The sequence below is a fragment of the Pungitius pungitius genome, chromosome 7, assembly GCF_949316345.1.
Source record: "Pungitius pungitius chromosome 7, fPunPun2.1, whole genome shotgun sequence".
Classification (NCBI taxonomy): Eukaryota; Metazoa; Chordata; class Actinopteri; order Perciformes; family Gasterosteidae; genus Pungitius; species Pungitius pungitius.
Window position 1 is genome coordinate 6301775 of NC_084906.1, and position 16271 is coordinate 6318045.

General features: G+C 46.8%; 3 protein-coding genes across 4 annotated transcripts; 1 reads left to right on the top strand and 2 right to left on the bottom strand.

Annotated features, from left to right (window-relative positions):
• Positions 1-178: 178 nt before the first annotated feature.
• Positions 179-3100, bottom strand: agxta (alanine--glyoxylate and serine--pyruvate aminotransferase a). The gene is made up of 11 exons (XM_037470288.2): positions 2737-3100; positions 2129-2321; positions 1966-2030; positions 1787-1887; positions 1637-1707; positions 1455-1539; positions 1285-1383; positions 1124-1193; positions 686-781; positions 454-582; positions 179-338 (listed from the first exon to the last, which is right to left on the bottom strand). Exons 1-11 carry the CDS (start codon positions 2893-2895, stop codon positions 231-233), a joined length of 1176 nt encoding a protein of 391 aa, XP_037326185.2. The 5' UTR covers positions 2896-3100; the 3' UTR covers positions 179-230.
• A 739-nt stretch (positions 3101-3839) lies between these two features.
• On the bottom strand, positions 3840-7624 carry zgc:103559 (Allantoinase, mitochondrial). Of its 2 annotated transcripts, none has more exons than XM_037470283.2 (11): positions 6856-7624; positions 6526-6736; positions 6192-6306; positions 5959-6105; positions 5819-5864; positions 5494-5587; positions 5219-5405; positions 4983-5121; positions 4223-4395; positions 4111-4143; positions 3840-4011 (listed from the first exon to the last, which is right to left on the bottom strand). In XM_037470283.2, the coding sequence occupies exons 1-11, from the start codon at positions 6986-6988 to the stop codon at positions 3883-3885; spliced, it is 1407 nt and encodes a 468-aa protein (XP_037326180.1). In that variant the 5' UTR covers positions 6989-7624; the 3' UTR covers positions 3840-3882. The 2 variants fall into 2 exon arrangements, with proteins under 2 accessions (XP_037326180.1, XP_037326182.1); XM_037470285.2 differs by having other exon boundaries at positions 6585-6736; positions 6851-7624.
• Positions 7625-7846: 222 nt separating this feature from the next.
• LOC119217003 (tetratricopeptide repeat protein 39C-like) lies at positions 7847-15806 on the top strand. The gene is made up of 14 exons (XM_037470281.2): positions 7847-8495; positions 8976-9024; positions 9792-9920; positions 10225-10339; positions 10926-11286; positions 12260-12428; positions 12518-12611; positions 12699-12806; positions 12874-12983; positions 13104-13227; positions 13306-13403; positions 13498-13602; positions 13730-13768; positions 13866-15806. Exons 1-14 carry the CDS (start codon positions 8347-8349, stop codon positions 13953-13955), a joined length of 1740 nt encoding a protein of 579 aa, XP_037326178.1. The 5' UTR covers positions 7847-8346; the 3' UTR covers positions 13956-15806.
• The last annotated feature ends 465 nt before the right edge of the window (positions 15807-16271 follow it).

The following is a 16271-nucleotide window of genomic DNA, read 5'->3' on the forward strand; positions in this document are numbered from 1 at the left end:
GTCCCAAAAGTCCACTTCACAAAACCCTTAAATGGGAAAAAAAACACTCGGGTCGACACACGCAAGCACGCAAGAGGAGGTGAAAAGTCACGCAAGGAGCGCGCAAAGGGCTCTTGCGTCTGCGTGCCTTCCCCCCCCCCCCCCCCCTCTTGCGTAGTGATTGAGCCACACAACGCAATACTGCTGCTCATTTATTCATTGATCATATGACAGCATACAGATGTAACATTTTACATTTTGTTCTTGTGGCAGTGTGTCAGAGCGTCTTTTAGTGCTGCCAGCACCGTGTCGACGTTGGCTTTGCTGCTGTTACATCCCATCAGTCCAACACGCAGCACCTAAAACAACAAAAACAACTGGGATTTAGGATCCACAGGACTTGAGTGACTCGGAAAGCACAGCCAGGCAGAAACTACTTATTACGGAAAGTACTTTTGCACATATATCTCTTACCAAGCCAACTGATGGTCCGAGCCCTCCGGAAATCTCTAAGTTATGTGTTTTCATGAGGTAGGATGTTATATCTTTCCAGTCGTATCCATGAGGAGCAACAATAGTGGTCACCGTGGGGAGCCTGGCATTCTGTTACAACAATTCATGTCAGAATTCATCATTTTTTCTCCCCTTTCTTTCCTTTTAGATGATACAATACAATTAAATGGTAGTGTTGAAACTCAAATCTCACTTTTTCTTTGACAAAAAGCTTGAGTCCCATGCTTTCTAGGCCAGTGTGGAAATACTCGGCCACTTTTTGATGTCTTTCCCATGAATTCTCCAGGCCCTGACAGTAACAGAACAAGGCATGACAACAGAATACATATTATGCTACAGCTGAGGTGATATTGTGTAATAATTGCTGAAAATGAATACATATATATATATATATATATATGCTATAATGCCACCATGTTTCACTGCCTTATTTTAGCAGCCAACTTTTTCCATTTTCTACTTGAGTCCGTCTCAAGCCAACAGCCAGCTGAGTTACATTACATACTTTATTTCTTCGATCACTGTGCAACTTGCACAGTTGCTGTTTTCTTTTTTAAAGAAAAAGAAAAAAACAAACAGTTGATGTTCTGATGGATACAGAATCCAACTTTATCACTCTAACACGTCCCACCTCTTCAGCGAGCACGGCCAGACTCTCCCTCAGGGAGTAGAAAGCAGTGACTGGACCTGTGTGGTGATATCTATAGAAAGGAAATAGAAAAGAGCAATATTCAGAAAAATGTCAAATGGAACGGGTTCCTCTCAGCAGTTGGGGATAAAAAGACGTCTTACACTCTTGACGTCTTTCCATCACATCCCCAGTAGTTGGCGAGCCAACTCAAATCCAAGCAGAACGACACTGGCTTTGTCCTGCGGCTGAATATCTTCTGGCTGTGGACAGATGCATCCTTAAATACATGTTGCACACACTTCAATTGTTGCTTGCTGTCTACATATCTCACCATGCTCGCTCGCTGAAGGAGATGGGCGCTGTACCCGGAGGCGCGTTCAGAACCTTTTGGGAGCCTGTGTATAGGATGTCTATCCCTGAAAAGACAACAACAACAACAAAATCTACATTTGTGTGACAGAAATAGGCCTCCCCGGTGAGGGTGGGAATATGTAGCAGGATCTAATACTGAACCTTGCTGGTCCATGCACAGAGGGGCCCCTCCGATTGATGCCACGGAGTCGACGAGAAACAAGCAGTTGTACCTGCAGGCACAAAGGGCAACGTGAAGTACTCTCTGCCCTCCCTCTGGTCACGGATCTGATGATGCTGGAAGCGTCTTACTTATGGCACAGCTGCCCGATGCCATCTAAAGGATGCAGGACTCCTGTGGACGATTCCCCGTGTGTCAGGAAGAACAGCACAGGTCGGTGCTTTGATAGGGCCTTCGATGAGATAACGCCGCGGTCACATGGTCTGAATGCGTTGGGAGTAATCTCATAGCTTTACAGTGTGTGTGATACCTGCTCAATTTCTGCGTTGGTGAAGAAAACAGCAGGGGCTGCCACCATGGTGTTTACTCTGCCTCCTGTTGGGTTAGGACGATTATTGCTTCGGTATATTTCTCCTTGAAAACGAGCCACGCTGTTTAACTGCGTGGCAAATCAACAAAAGCAGCAGCCTTACCGATCCTCTCAGCCATGTCTGCGGCTCGCTCTCCCCAAATGCCGTTGACCGCGGTCAGCACGCTCTCCCCCGGCTCCACTGTGTTGGAGATGGCGCACTCCATGGCGGTGTGGCCGGTGCCGCTCACGGCGAACGTCATGTTGTTCCGGGTCTGGAACATGTACTGGATCCCACTTTTGATGTCGCTCATTATCTATGAGACACAAGGGGGGACCTTTTAAATCTGTCTCATCATGAAGGCAAACAGATCAATGGTCCCAGTGTGAAGGCAGGAAATATGCCACAAAGCCTCGCCGATGTACAATTGGCTGGCTTCTTAGTCTTCTATGATAATAATAGGATTACACATTATTTTGGGATTGTTGTTGACTCTGAGCTTTTGCATATTCTGATGTGCATTTTTTATATTTTCTGTACTACACACATTGAGAAAAACCCCAAACGAAAGAATATAAGATTTCATTCTCTCTCTCTCTCAATTCACGCGCTCTCATATTTACAGAAATGTGTGTTTATACACCTAACCAACATAATATCCATCTTGCCATGCAGGAAACTGAAGTGGGTCTACTACTTAATACACTCCAACCCCCCCCTTGAACCGTTACCTCGAATATCTCTGGATGCATGTGTCCAATGACAGGACGGGCCCCGGCCTTCAAGATCCGCGGAGGAACGTTTGAAGGTCCCGGTCCAAACATCTGACGATGGGGAACCACCAACGGTTTCTGCAGGCATTTCGGAGGGGGCACGGAGATGGACGACATGTTTCCCAGCAAGCGTGTCGAGCAGTAAAAACCACCAAAAAGACGTAGAAGCAGGTAAAAGTAAAGCCTGAGCTGAGCTACGCCCCCTTTGTCCGACCAGTGAGGTCCTCCGGTCAGGAGGGTGTCACAACATTTTCTGCTTTTATCTCCGGCTTCTTCTGTCAACACTTTGTTGCCTTCTGTTCACAATGAGCTCAGGTAGCTGGAAGCCTTTTAAAGAGAAGTCACCCAACATGTCCTCTGATGTTAATCATTGACCACAGACTGTCGAGAGCGCCAGGCTGTGCTTTTGCTCCAGTACACAGGAGGACATGTGCCTGGCAAGTGCTCATCTTGGCCTCCATTTTAAATCGCTTCATTTTAGATTCTGGAACATTACATCTTCTAACAGCTTTATCGGTCTTGGTCTTGATCTATCTATATCTATAGAGATATAGAGACGTATAAATACATGAAAAGTTATTCACATGAGCTTTAAACACTATTGGAAGTCTAGCACAAGAGTTTTAAGGTTATGAACAGTAATGCATTTTCATCATCAGCAGGAGATTATGGATTCAGTCATAAGCGTGTGACCATATGTGTGTCTTTCTGTCTGCTGCTCATCTCATATACCACTAGACCCATCAGCTGGATACCTGTGGTGCTAATTTAATATTTAAATGTACGCTCAAGGTTGCATGGAACTCTTTTCAAGGGAAATTTTGTTTTATACTGTTAATAAATCAATCCATAAGGCGAAAGTGATGCATGTTATGTAATGTATGTATGACTATATAGATATCTATAGATATCTTTATTTTCTTCTTTGTCAGTTTTCCCAGTTTTATTACAAATGCAAATTGTGATGTTAATAATTAATTAATAAAATCAAACGTATACATAAATTGTGAGCGAGATGACGTATCCTGGGATACTCTTTACGGACTCGGACAACACAAGGATTTAGTTTTGTTGAGGTTTATTACAGCTTGTTGTCGCGGTGCTTCACAGCTGGATGAGGAGATGCGTCCCCAGAGGCTCGGGGCAGAAGGAGCCCTCTCTGTACACCAGCTGGCCCCGGACTATGGTTGCACACACCACTCCTCGCAGTGTGAGGCCCAGGTAAGGAGTTAGCTGGGTGCACACACACACACACACACACACACACGATCATTACCTCAGTCACAATAAAATCATGCTCCTTCCATTATTTGTTTGGTTAATGTGGCCTACCTTGTTTTTATGATGTATGCTTGCTTCTTTAATCTGTGAAGAAAATGAAAAGGAATACAATGAAAGCACGCTCTTCTCAGTCCTAAATACGGAAGCAGATGTCAACCCTGACCTCGAATTCTTTCTCTGGATCCCATACGACCAAGTCAGCATCGTAGCCGGGGGCCAGCGAGCCCTTCCGGTCGTCAAGACGACTCAGCCGGGCTGTTTGCAGGCTGAGGAGTCTCGTCACATCAGACAGCTGGAAGCCTCTCTTACTGGCTGAACTCCAGAACAAAGGTAAACCTGCAAATGGTTAACAAGTAAACATTGTGCATTGGACTCTTCCTGGTGTCAGACTTTGACCACCCTCTCACTGTGAATGACCAGTAAATGATTGTTCATTTCCCCAAAGCTTGTTTACCTCCCTGTGAACTTTGCCCCGGTTGTGTGTGTGTGTGTGTGTGTGTGTGTGTGACTGTCGGATGGATTATGGGTCGGAGGAGACACGCGGCCGCTCGTCCACTCAAAAAGACCAATTTGCATATAGAGTGGCCTGTCGTTTTACACGGGCCAGGTTTAAGTGTGCAGTGTCCCTGCCAGGCTACTAAAGCACGGAGGATTTGTCGTGTAGGGACAAGTCCTGGAGCTGCTCCGTAGCCAGGAGGACGAGGAGGAGAGCTGCCTCTGAACAAGTTTACTGCGACACCGGGTGTGTGACACCAAAACACTTACTGGGATGTAAATTCACAAACAAAATTGGTGCCATCCAGTGGAATCATTTGTGTTCCCAGTACAGAGTCAAAACTGTTTCTTCTGCCACAAGTTTAGACATGTTTGACTCTGCTTTAAAGATGTGGCATTTTAACACTGGACGTCGTCTCAGTACATACCAAACTGTAGAGAAGAAATTCCACCCCAAGCCTCAGTGAAGTCTCCGGTAACCAGCTTCTTCAGGTCTGGGGTGCAGGGGGAATGATCCGACACCACCATGTCAATCTGCCCGGCTTTCAGCGCGGACCACAACTGCTCCTGTGGGGACAAAATCCCATCCTCTGCGAGTAATGGATATCGAATCGCAGCGTTACGTTCGACCTCACCACACTGCTTTGCACCCTCTTCCGCTTACCTGGTTCACAGATCCTCTGATGGGGGGGCAGCACTTGAATTGTGTGGCCCCCGCAGGTATGTTCTCCGCACACAGGCTGAGGTAGTGATGGGTGGTCTCTACCGTCAGGGGGGCTCCGGCCTGCCGGGCCTCCTGGATCAGCTCCAGTGGCTTAGCAGAGGACAAGTGAACGATATGGCACCGCACTCTGGAGCAGAGAGAGTTCGCTCGGTGTCGCATCAATGCTACGATCACAAAGAGGTCACGGTCATCTGCCGCCACGCAGATGTTCTTACTGGTACTGGAGGCAGAGCGCTGTGATGGTGCGAATAGCCTCCATCTCCATGACATCTGGTCTGGACTGCAGAAAGGTGGAGTACTGACGAGGGTCTAGTGGAGCAGGCAAGGTGTGGCGTTTAGCTACGATATCAACACTGGGAACCTTTTGCAAATTAAACTCAAATGTTGTGATTCATTTGGCCAAAAGGTAAAGTAACAGCATTTTTGGATGTTCTAGCTCAGTGCACTTCCGAATATTGCAATCCCAATCCTGGCATGTGAGTTGTTGACTTTCTAACTGCGTCACATACTTAAATTGCTCTACTGTAAAATGACTGTTACCGCCATCCTCCTGTGTCGTCTGCTGAACGTCCACCTCTGCGTGAAACTAAAGGGAGACGAACCAGAGGATGTTTCAGGGATACTGCAGCTCTCTACGTGGGAAGGTTATGGACGCCGCTGCGGGGGGGGGGGTCTCTTACCAGCAGGACACTTCCGGTGCCTTGCAGCTGCGCCATGGCTGCGTGTAGATCCCGCTCCGTCACATGGGGGAACTCCTCCACCCCGCTGTGGATGAGGAAACACTTGAAGCCCGCCACTCCCGCCTGGATCATGGGCCGCAGCTCAAGCTACTCAAAGGAGACATCCGGCATTTGATCGTTATATCAGCGCAGCTTGGCTTTTATTTAATGTACCATGAGCTGCTCCACCATACCTGATTGCCAGGAATCACTCCTCCCCAGAAGGCCGTGTCCACAAAACACTTCCCTGCCGCCTCGAGCCGCTTCTCGTGGAAATTTCCAACCGTGGTGGTTGGAGGAAGGCTGTTTCTGTGGGAATTTTAAAATAAAAAAATGAGACAAAACTTCCAGCTGGAAACCTGAAATCAAACTGTTCTCTCATGCCAACGAATGGCAATGCGGGAGGGAAGGATGTTGGCTTTTTCAGCTCCTTTTATTTTGCATAAAAAAACACCAATTTGAATGTCAAATTACCAGCTGTAACAACTCATGCTTCCAAAAAGAGGCGTTATTCTACTCTCTGTTTACCCTCCACAGGTGGCCTCGCAAGGTCCGACTTTTTTTTCCCCTTTTGGAAACAAGCTTACAGCGGCATGTCCACAATAGTTGTCACCCCTCCAGCTGCAGCGGCCCTGGTGGCGGTCCAGAAGCCCTCCCAGGAGACTCGGCCTGGTTCGTTCACGTGAACGTGGCAATCGACGATGCCTGGCATCACCACGCTGTCGCCCACGTCCAACACCTGCCATCGCAGCAACACCATTGTTTGAGGGCCAATAGATCATTAGGAGGGCTGAATCAGTGCATGTGACCTTACAAACCTACAGGGGGAAATGGCCAACGAGGGCTGTCTTACCTCACCTCCGGGAAAGTCGCTGTCAGAGAGGATTTGATGGATCTTCCCATCCTTTATCACGATGACAGCAGGACGGACCTGGTCGCCCAGTAGAACCCTTTTACTCCTCACAGCCCCAACCGATGATCCCAGCTCCATGACTGTCTTCACTGAGAGTCAATGAGGACAATAGACTCTGCTTGGTAGGTAGGTAGGTCAGCCTCCAGGCTCCACCCCCCCGCGGGTTCAAAGAAAAGAAAATTTGTTGACTCATCAGGGCTGTGAGACCAGTTCAGACATGGTGCACAGGCTGCACAGGCTCACCAGCTTGGGGCTCAGGATCAAACCTACCTGGCTACTTGTCTGCATGTCTTAACACTTAGAAATATCAACCCTGTCCTCCACATATGTGCTTTTGTTGGTGACAATATGTGTTCTTTAAATCTCTTTTCAACAGATAGATGCATACTGTAATATTACACATTATACTCATATTGCCAATGTTTTGACCCTCTTTATATTTGTACATTACTTCATTTTACTCACTTACTGCACATTCAAACTGTAAAGCCCCACTTGCTTTCTGTGACGTAATTGCACACGTGGAATGTCATACCACGTACTTAAAAAAACAAAACTTTGGAATCCCAGTTTGTGCTTAGTGCTGCGGGGAATACATAAAAAATAATATACAATAAAAATACAGGTATTACCAAAAAGCACGACACGTATACTTATTTAATCAAAATCATACCTTAATATATTTTCTTATGTTATTTACGGTGCAAATTGTCAAACCTTCTTGGACGCAGGCCTCGGCTCGACGATAACCAGGTTCAGAATAAAGGTCTACTTTATAATGCGGTATATGATATAATAGTAGTACTTCATCGGTCTGAGCGCCCATTGGCTGCCGCGCGCTGCGCGCCTGACGGAGCCTGTCGGGGTGACGGAGCCGACCGAACGGGATGCTGCTCCATCCTCCTCCTCCTCCTCTCGGGCGGCGGCGCGGCGCGTTGTGACGCCAGGGCGACGTGACGTGCCGCCGGCAGACAGAAGCAGCCCAGCGGACTCGGAGCCTCGTTATGTAACGCGTCGGGTGCTGCTGCAAGGCGGGGAGTAGCAGAGTGGAGGAGGCGTGCAGGTGGAGCCTGAAGGATGCTAGATGCACGGGCCGATAGGTGCAGCGTGTGTTTAGAGCGTGGACGCGCACGCGGACGGGAGGAACGACGACGAGGAGAAGCGTCGCTGTAGCGCGGAGCGAGCGAGTCCTATGCGGGCATCAGCGGCCTACATACCCCGAAAGGAGCACTGGACCCCGGAGCCTGCGGGAGCCGCTTCTCCTTTTCTTGATTCGCCGACCAGGTCTCATTTTTTTCTTTTATTACAACAAAAATAAAATCCGTCCATTACGCCAGCGGGAATAAACCAATGCGGCTTCGCTTCGGCGGAGAGACGCGTTTTGTTCCCCGTCGCACCGGTTCGGGCCCGCGGCCGCCCGCGCTGCAGCACAAACAATGGCGGGTCCCGAGCGGTCCCAGCAGCAGCAGCAGCAGGTGGAGGACAAGGCCGAGCGGCTAGATGATGCCGAGATGGCCCTGCAAGGCATCAACATGCTGCTCAACAACGGCTTCAAGGAGAGCGACGAGCTGTTCAGGAGATACAGGTGCGCCCCGTCATCATTGCATGTTGCAGAGGGATGCCTGCATAAACCTCTCCTTAAGAGTCCCAGGCGCCTCAAACATCTCAGTGGAATGGAGAACACTGAGCATGCTTTTAAGGCAGGGCACTTCAAATACGTTACTAAATAGGTTATAAGGTTCCAGATGCATGTTATGGTCAGTGGGGCCTCCAGCTGTTTATCTTAACATCGTCCCTCCCACCTCTTATTGAACCTTTCAAACAGACCCTGTTGCATTTTTGGAAAGCGGAAATTTTGGTAATGCATTTTTACTTTTAACACAAGACCCACACTAGACCCTCGCATCACACGAAGGGATGGTGGTGAGCCGTGACATCCTTCGTGACAGCTGAGCACCCTCGCTGGGGGATGAGAGGGGACCAGGCTTTGGGTTGTAAATGGGATTGGTTCTGTCTGGCTTGACAGTGAATGCATCTCTCATCCCTCCTCTCGTCTCCTGTGTAGGACCCACAGCCCGCTGATGAGCTTCGGGGCCAGTTTCGTCAGTTTCCTGGTGAGTTTCATCTCGGCTAGTGAGAGATATGATGATCGGGGGGAGAGAACCCCGCCCCGTATCACATGAAATAACCCAAACTGTCAAATTGGACGTTCGCTATTGTCACCAAGGGCCTCCTCTGCTCTGCACTTCCGTCCATTAACATAATGGATGAATCTCCCTCTCAAGAACCGTGATGCTCCGGCAGAGAAGAACATTTAGCTGAAAGGCTGATGGGAAAGGGAGATTCTTCACGCTGTGATGGTCACACACACACACACACACACACACACACACACACACACACACACACAGACACATACTCTTTCTTTCTCTTGGTGGAGGGGGGTGAAGACACTCGCAAACATGAAGCCACAGATGATGTCATCCTCTGTCCCCTAGATACTAAATGGCCCTGAAGGCATCTGAACGTCAGGGTGGACATTCATACATGCCGTACGGAGAGAACGCCCACCGCTTGGCATGAAAACCTCATAACGGGAATCTACAAATGTCCCGTTGAATCTCTCCACTTTTGTCTACCTCCGTGTTTCGTTGAAGCTGACCCCAAGACATTTCAGCAGCAACAACTGTGTCGCATCTTCAAAGTTGCAGCTGCACGGATGTCTCCGCGTCCCTCCGCTCACTGACACGCAGACACGGCCCTTTGTGCTTTCATAACACTCCTTCCCTACTGTCAAAAGATGTTTCCTGCCCGCTCGAGCACAACAAGACCATGCGTGGCTGCTTTATTTTCAGGGTGCGTTGACCTCTTTGCGTTGCAGAACGCCATGATGACATTTGAGGAGGAGAAGATGCAGACGGCCTGTGACGACCTGAGGACCACGGAGAAGCTGTGTGAGAGCGACAGCGCCGGAGTCATAGAGACCATCAGGAACAAGATTAAGAAAAGTGTGAGTATAGCGCTGCCACGTAGAGAAAACATTTTTGTTACGTGATTCCGCTGGCTTTGAAGTCTCCTAATATTGCCGCCAGAACAGGCTGCTTTTCAGATAACAATGTTTATATCCTTGGCGTCGTGCCTAATGATCCAGCCGGCAGTGAGGTCATTCCAAACCCACTCACAGATTTAATTAGTGCTTCTGGGAAATGTAATCAACAAACAGGGGGCGAGCGGTGTGGGGGTCATTCAGCATGCAGGTTATGAGTAATACTGCTGTGTGTGTGTGTGTGTGTGTATGTGTGTGCGTGTTGCAGATGGACTCTCAGAGGTCAGGTGTCGTGGTCGTGGACCGCCTACAGAGACAGATCATTGTGGCCGACTGTCAGGTGTACCTCGCCGTGCTCTCCTTCGTCAAGCAGGAGCTTTCAGGTAGAAAGAGAAGTAGATCCATGTGATGATGTCATACCACTTTAACGGATCATATTTAGGTGGATCTTATTTTACTGGGATATATTAATTAGGATTAACTGGACGATACCATTACTGCTATGTGAAGTCAGGTGTGTAGGCATGAAATATTAGTTTGTTTATACTGGTACTGAATCATTTTGTTCATAAAACTATTAACATATTATAATAATACATTATGTATTATAAAGATAAGTAAGTATAATGATACAATGAAACACATGGGGAAATATTATTGTTGTGACAGCTAACGGATAATATTTCTCTTTAGACTGTGACATGTAAGAAAAAGTCAAAGTACAAATGCCTCACAGTACTTGAATGTATGTTGTGTTCCACCACTAGTTGGCATGCTAACATTAGCTAATTTGCGTGATAAAAACTAAAAGGATCACCAAGGGGAAAATAGAGATCTGATACAAACTACAAAGAGTTTAGCTCAAAAAAACGCTTCTAGTGAGGCTGAAAAAACAAAGACAAACTAATTAGTCATGAATATGCTTATTTGCTGCAGAGATTAATTAACGACCTTCTTATCAAATCACAGCTTATATCAAAGGAGGCTGGATTCTACGTAAGGCGTGGAAAATGTACAACAAGTGCCACAGTGACATCAGCCAGCTGCAGGAGGCCCGCCAGGGGAGGCCCTCGGTCCAGCAGGAGTCCCTCTCGGCGGACAACGCCAACCACAACGCGCCGGTGGAGAACTGCGTCACGGCCGAGGCACTGGACCGGCTCAAGGGCTCCGTCAGCTTCGGCTACGGCCTCTTCCACCTGTGCATCTCCATGGTGCCGCCACACCTGCTCAAGATCATCAACCTGCTTGGTTTCCCCGGCGACCGCCTCCAGGGCCTGTCCTCGCTCATGTACGCGAGCGAGAGCAAGGACATGAAGGCACCGCTGGCTACGTGAGTACTAAGGCTGTCAAAACTGCTCAAAAATGACGTTCGAATATTTGCTTAAAAAAACATTAATTCGAAAATATTCGATTATCTGCTTGCTACAGAGTAGACATGCGTCACATCCAGACGGAAAGTTGTTGAGGAATTCCATAAGTTGGGCATTAGGCACGTCAATAGACCATGGCCTCTCTCTCTCTCTCTCTCTCTCTCTCTCTCTCGCAGAGCGGTTTAAATGAACGACCACAATAAACAAATGCCGAGTGCTGATCAAGAGTTTTGTGCAAGCAATTTCAGGTCGCGATCCTTGTCCAGGCTTCATTCAGGGATTGAAACAAATATTCTTAAGGTGTAGAGGCGAGTGTAGAGCCGACAATGAGCGCTCTGAGCGAGCTGTGCTGTGGTGAACGTGGAACTTTTCCTTTGGCATGAAACGGCAAATAATCAAAACAGTGCATGAAGCCTCTAGTCTATTTTATTTATGCAATATAAAGTCAGTACAGTAGCGCGCCAACCCGCAAAGCAGACAGTCAGCTGCTGCTGCTGCCCGTTTTTTTGTTTTTGTACATTCGAATATTAATTTTCACTTTTGAATATCTGTTTTTAACAACTATTCATGAATATATATTTGAATATTGGATATTTGTTCACAGCCCTAGTGAGTAGCTTCCATTGTAAATTAGAGATGTTTTTTCTGATAAAGAGACAGATTGCATTGGAGGGGGATTTTAATCTGATCATCCAGCACATAGAGACAAACCCACACATGATCGTCAGCCAACTCTGCATCAATTAATGCAACCTGCATTCATTCTTAAACCCTCCACACTAGAGCCATGTAACTGAAATGTCCAATCTCCCTGGTTCTGAATGTTATTTTCTTATGACTCTTTAAAGGAGATCCCTATTACCTTTACATCATTTTAGAAGGTGATCCCTGACTAATGCTGTTATATCATAACATAATTGTTGTGCTGCTTAGGTTGGCCCTCCTGTGGTACCACACGGTAGTGCTGCCTTTCTTTGCTCTGGACGGCTCGGATACCCACGAGGGGCTGCTGGAGGCCAAAGCTATTCTGCAGAGGAAGTCGGTGGTTTACCCCAACTCGTCCCTCTTCATGTTCTTCAAAGGACGGGTTCACAGGCTAGAGGTAACGTGCCGCCGCCGCCGCCTCCCCCCGGGTCGCTAACGAACAGTTACGCATCAGCCGAGTCACTCCGCTTCCTCCTCTGTCCGCAGTGCCACATCAACAGCGCTCTGGCCTGTTTCCATGACGCGCTGGAGCTGGCGTCCGACCAAAGGGAGATCCAGCACGTGTGTCTTTATGAGATTGGTACGTGATCGCTGGTCAGCGGCGTCGTGACATGCCGACACACCCGGCAGCTCATTCTGTCCCCGTCTGGCCTGACCCTTTCTTCAGGTTGGTGCAGCATGATCGAGATGAGTTTTGACGACGCGTACAGGTCGTTCGAACGGCTGAAGAATGAGTCGCGTTGGTCGCAGTGCTACTACGCATACTTGACCGGAGGTACGCCCGACACGCACCAAACCTACGTTGTTTCTACAATGTTTGTTTTTAATCACCCCTCCCTCAGTGTGTCAGGGGGCCTCCGGCGACCTGGATGGAGCAATCGGGGTTTTCAAAGAGGTGCAGAAGTTGTTCAAGAGAAAAAACAACCAGATTGAGCAGTTTGCCGTCAAAAGGGTGGGTTACGCTGCAGATTTAGCCTCTTTTTTCGTTTTCAAAAAGTCACCCCAAGTGTGTGACAACCCCCCCTCCCCCTCCCCCCCGACCCCCCTTCCTCTGTCTGGTTCCCGGCTGCAGGCGGAGAGATTGAGAAAGATCTCGCCCACCAGAGAGCTCTGCATCCTGGGGGTGATTGAAGTGCTGTATTTGTGGAAGGCGCTGCAGAACTGCTCCTCGTCCAAACTGCAGATGATGAACCAGGGTAAATGTAACCTTCAGGTATCACAGCAGCATGTGCTGGATGCAGACGCATCAGACCTTATGATCCTCTCCCCTTCAGTGTTACAGAGCCTCGACGAGGCTTCGTGCAGAGGCCTGAAACATCTCCTCCTTGGTGCCATCCACAAATGCCACGGGAACGTGAGGGATGCCATTCAGGTATCTACATTCTGCACCGCACATTCGGGGCGGTCAGTCGGCGCTTCGAATGTCACTCAGCCTGTCTCTCCTGTCCATCTCACACGCGATCCAGTCCTTCCAGCTGGCCGCCAGAGACGAGTACGGACGCCACATCAACTCGTACGTTCAGCCGTACGCCGTGTACGAGCTCGGGTGCATTCTCCTCGCAAAGCATGAGGTCGGTCTGCTGCACGCAATACAGCGTTTGCATATTTATTCATCCACATTTTGGATTTTGGATTGTATCACATTGGAACACATACTCTGTTATAATCTGGTCTTTTTCTTTTTTTTTTCTATACTAGACTCTGGGAAAGGGGAGATCGTTGCTACTTCAAGCCAAGGTAAAATATTTGGAGAGCAATTGGAATTCCCCGGATAGTTATGTAATTATATTCTATTGTGTGACTGATCACCTATCCGTACGTCTGTCTGTTTTAGGAGGATTTTACAGGCTACGACTTTGAGAACAGGCTTCATGTCCGCATCCATTCAGCCCTGGCTTCTTTGAAGGAAGTAGTGCCTCAGTGACTCCAGGAAGGGAAGCTACAGTATCTCAAGCTATGCTCATGGGACTCTACCCCCCACTGAGGTTTAAAGCCATTGGAGATAAATGTGTGGCGGCCCTAAGCCCAGTGAGATGGTTATAAAGGGTCATCTCTGTGCATTTTGGGACGTGCTGCTGTCGGGGCACAAATTAGATGAAGACTGGTTAGCCTAGCTGTGGCTAGTAATCTGAAATCCCTGGTTAACACCCGAAGAGCCGCGATACCGGTACATATCAGACATGTCTTGTAAACTGTCAAGCTACTTGTCACGGCCACTGATGTTCAGACAATGTGTAGGACACAGTTGATGGGGAGAACGAAATAGCTTCAGCTGCATGATAAACCACAGTTTGCGTTTCTCTTTTATTTATTCCGTTTCTTAGTTTACCCAGTTCAAATACGATATATCCTCTGGGAAGTTGGAATATGCGATTGATATCCCTATGTTTCCCGCCCCAGCTAGGCTGAACATGAATCGGGCCTATTTATGAACAAGATGCACAGAGGTGAAATTGATATCAATCCATGACTCTGGGCAGAACAACAAACAAGCATATCTCTCCAGATCTCGTTCCTATCTGTGTTTTATTCACACCCAAATGTATTAGCTCGCTTGTAACAATTTTTCTCAGTAGCTTGTGTATTTGGAGTACTTCAGTAACGCACCCCCTCTCCCTCCAGTGAATAATCCAGCACATAAAAATAAGGTTTCAATGAGGTTTATTTATTTGCCTTAATAATAAAAATGTTACATTGAGTGACGAGAGACACAGGTATTTGTGTTTTCACATTCTTTTAAATCCAGACATTTAACCTTAGATAAGAATCACAAATAATGCGAACGACCAGGGTTATAATTATCAAATATATTTCGAAATATATTCATGAAGGATTCTTTAGAGGGGTGAGTTATATCACAAAGAGGTCACTTTATTCACAATGGAAATAAAACATCAAACTGGTACCCCTTCAAGTAGTTAGACATTATAGCATCTGAGAAATCCCCCCCCTTTACAATGCCCTGATGATGTGAAAACACCGGGCATTGGTCCTGGGCACTATGCTTGGTATGGCAGGGTAAACAGAAGCTTTAAGACTATATTGAAGTCAAATATACCCGTATGTCCATCCCTGCAAATACATAAGGTATTATAATTCAATACGACCTGTACTGTAATGTTGCCATTAAAAAATGCTGTTAAATGTTAGCCAAATACTACTAGTTACTTACTAGTTACTTAATGTAGTATTGTTTTAGTGATTCAACCTCTTGAATTGGTTCATATTAGTAACAAGTTTATTTATTATTTAGAAGTACTTATGCCTGTGTCATTTACATTGATATTCTGTGATCCAGCTGATTCAAACGTATGATCTTAAATTGTACAGAGGATAATAGATCTGCAGTGAGAGGGATTTCAACTAACTTTTCAGCAACACAGTTCCTGTACATAACAATCATCCTGTTCAGGGTATTGCTTTTTATCAATGAGCACTAATTTTTTCATGCAAGCAATATAAGCAAAAGGAGGGCATCTTACAGTGTTTTCTACATTAACTTTCTGTGTTTTTCATCCCATGATCAGGGTTGTGGACGTAAAGATTCCTAAATGGATGTAAACCGTGGTAAATGTTGGGGGGACCACTGCAATGTCAGTGTGGCGGAGTGACGTGAAGGTGAAATGTCAGTAACCCCACCTTGCTGTCCCAAATTCTTCTGTCACTAAAAGAGTTTTTCCTTCCGTCATTAGCTTTTGTTGAAATTGGGGTTACATGTGTGAATGATGGTGTCCCAGTGTGTCATTGAAGGCTACAATAAACTGTTCCCCATTAATCTCGCCAAAATGTGTGGTATATTTATTAACTTACTACTGTCTGTTTTCTTGACTATTTGTTTTATTTCACGTAGAATTCTCATTCTCATTTTAGAGTTTAATAACTTTTTTCACTCAACTATATTATTGGTCAGTTTTAGTTAGATTATTTGTGCAAAAAATGTATTTAAGAAATAATGATGATAATGAAATAATCAAGATGTCCATTATCTCAATGTATTATGTTTATAGTATATTAACATTTTTCTTTATTAACATATCATTAACATAATATAGTGTAAATGGATAGGGAATATAAATGGACCACATCCAATAGACTCACAACATGTATTTACACATTGAGGCATGTGCTTGAATAGCACAAGGGAACAACTGAAGGGCTGCAGGCTCCAACCTGCTGTCTGAGGTTGTGGGTTCACACCCCTTCATGCAGACATCACTTCTGCTTTGAAAGAGGTTTGAGG

Excerpts from the sequence above, each read along its gene's own strand:
- zgc:103559 (XM_037470283.2), bottom strand. The coding sequence starts at position 6,988 with ATGGAGCTGGGATCATCGGTTGGGGCTGTGAGGAGTAAAAGGGTTCTA. Across the intron at positions 6,106-6,191 it reads GAGTGATTCCTGGCAATCAG|CTTGAGCTGCGGCCCATGAT; the intron begins GTATGGTGGAGC and ends TCCTTTGAGTAG. Across the intron at positions 4,012-4,110 it reads GCATACATCATAAAAACAAG|CTAACTCCTTACCTGGGCCT; the intron begins GTAGGCCACATT and ends GTGTGCACCCAG.
- agxta (XM_037470288.2), bottom strand. The coding sequence starts at position 2,895 with ATGTCGTCCATCTCCGTGCCCCCTCCGAAATGCCTGCAGAAACCGTTG. Across the intron at positions 1,888-1,965 it reads CCAACGCAGAAATTGAGCAG|GCCCTATCAAAGCACCGACC; the intron begins GTATCACACACA and ends ATCTCATCGAAG. Across the intron at positions 1,194-1,284 it reads GATGGAAAGACGTCAAGAGT|ATATCACCACACAGGTCCAG; the intron begins GTAAGACGTCTT and ends TCCTTTCTATAG.
- LOC119217003 (XM_037470281.2), top strand. The coding sequence starts at position 8,347 with ATGGCGGGTCCCGAGCGGTCCCAGCAGCAGCAGCAGCAGGTGGAGGAC. Across the intron at positions 9,025-9,791 it reads CCAGTTTCGTCAGTTTCCTG|AACGCCATGATGACATTTGA; the intron begins GTGAGTTTCATC and ends TTTGCGTTGCAG. Across the intron at positions 12,429-12,517 it reads GACGGGTTCACAGGCTAGAG|TGCCACATCAACAGCGCTCT; the intron begins GTAACGTGCCGC and ends CTCTGTCCGCAG.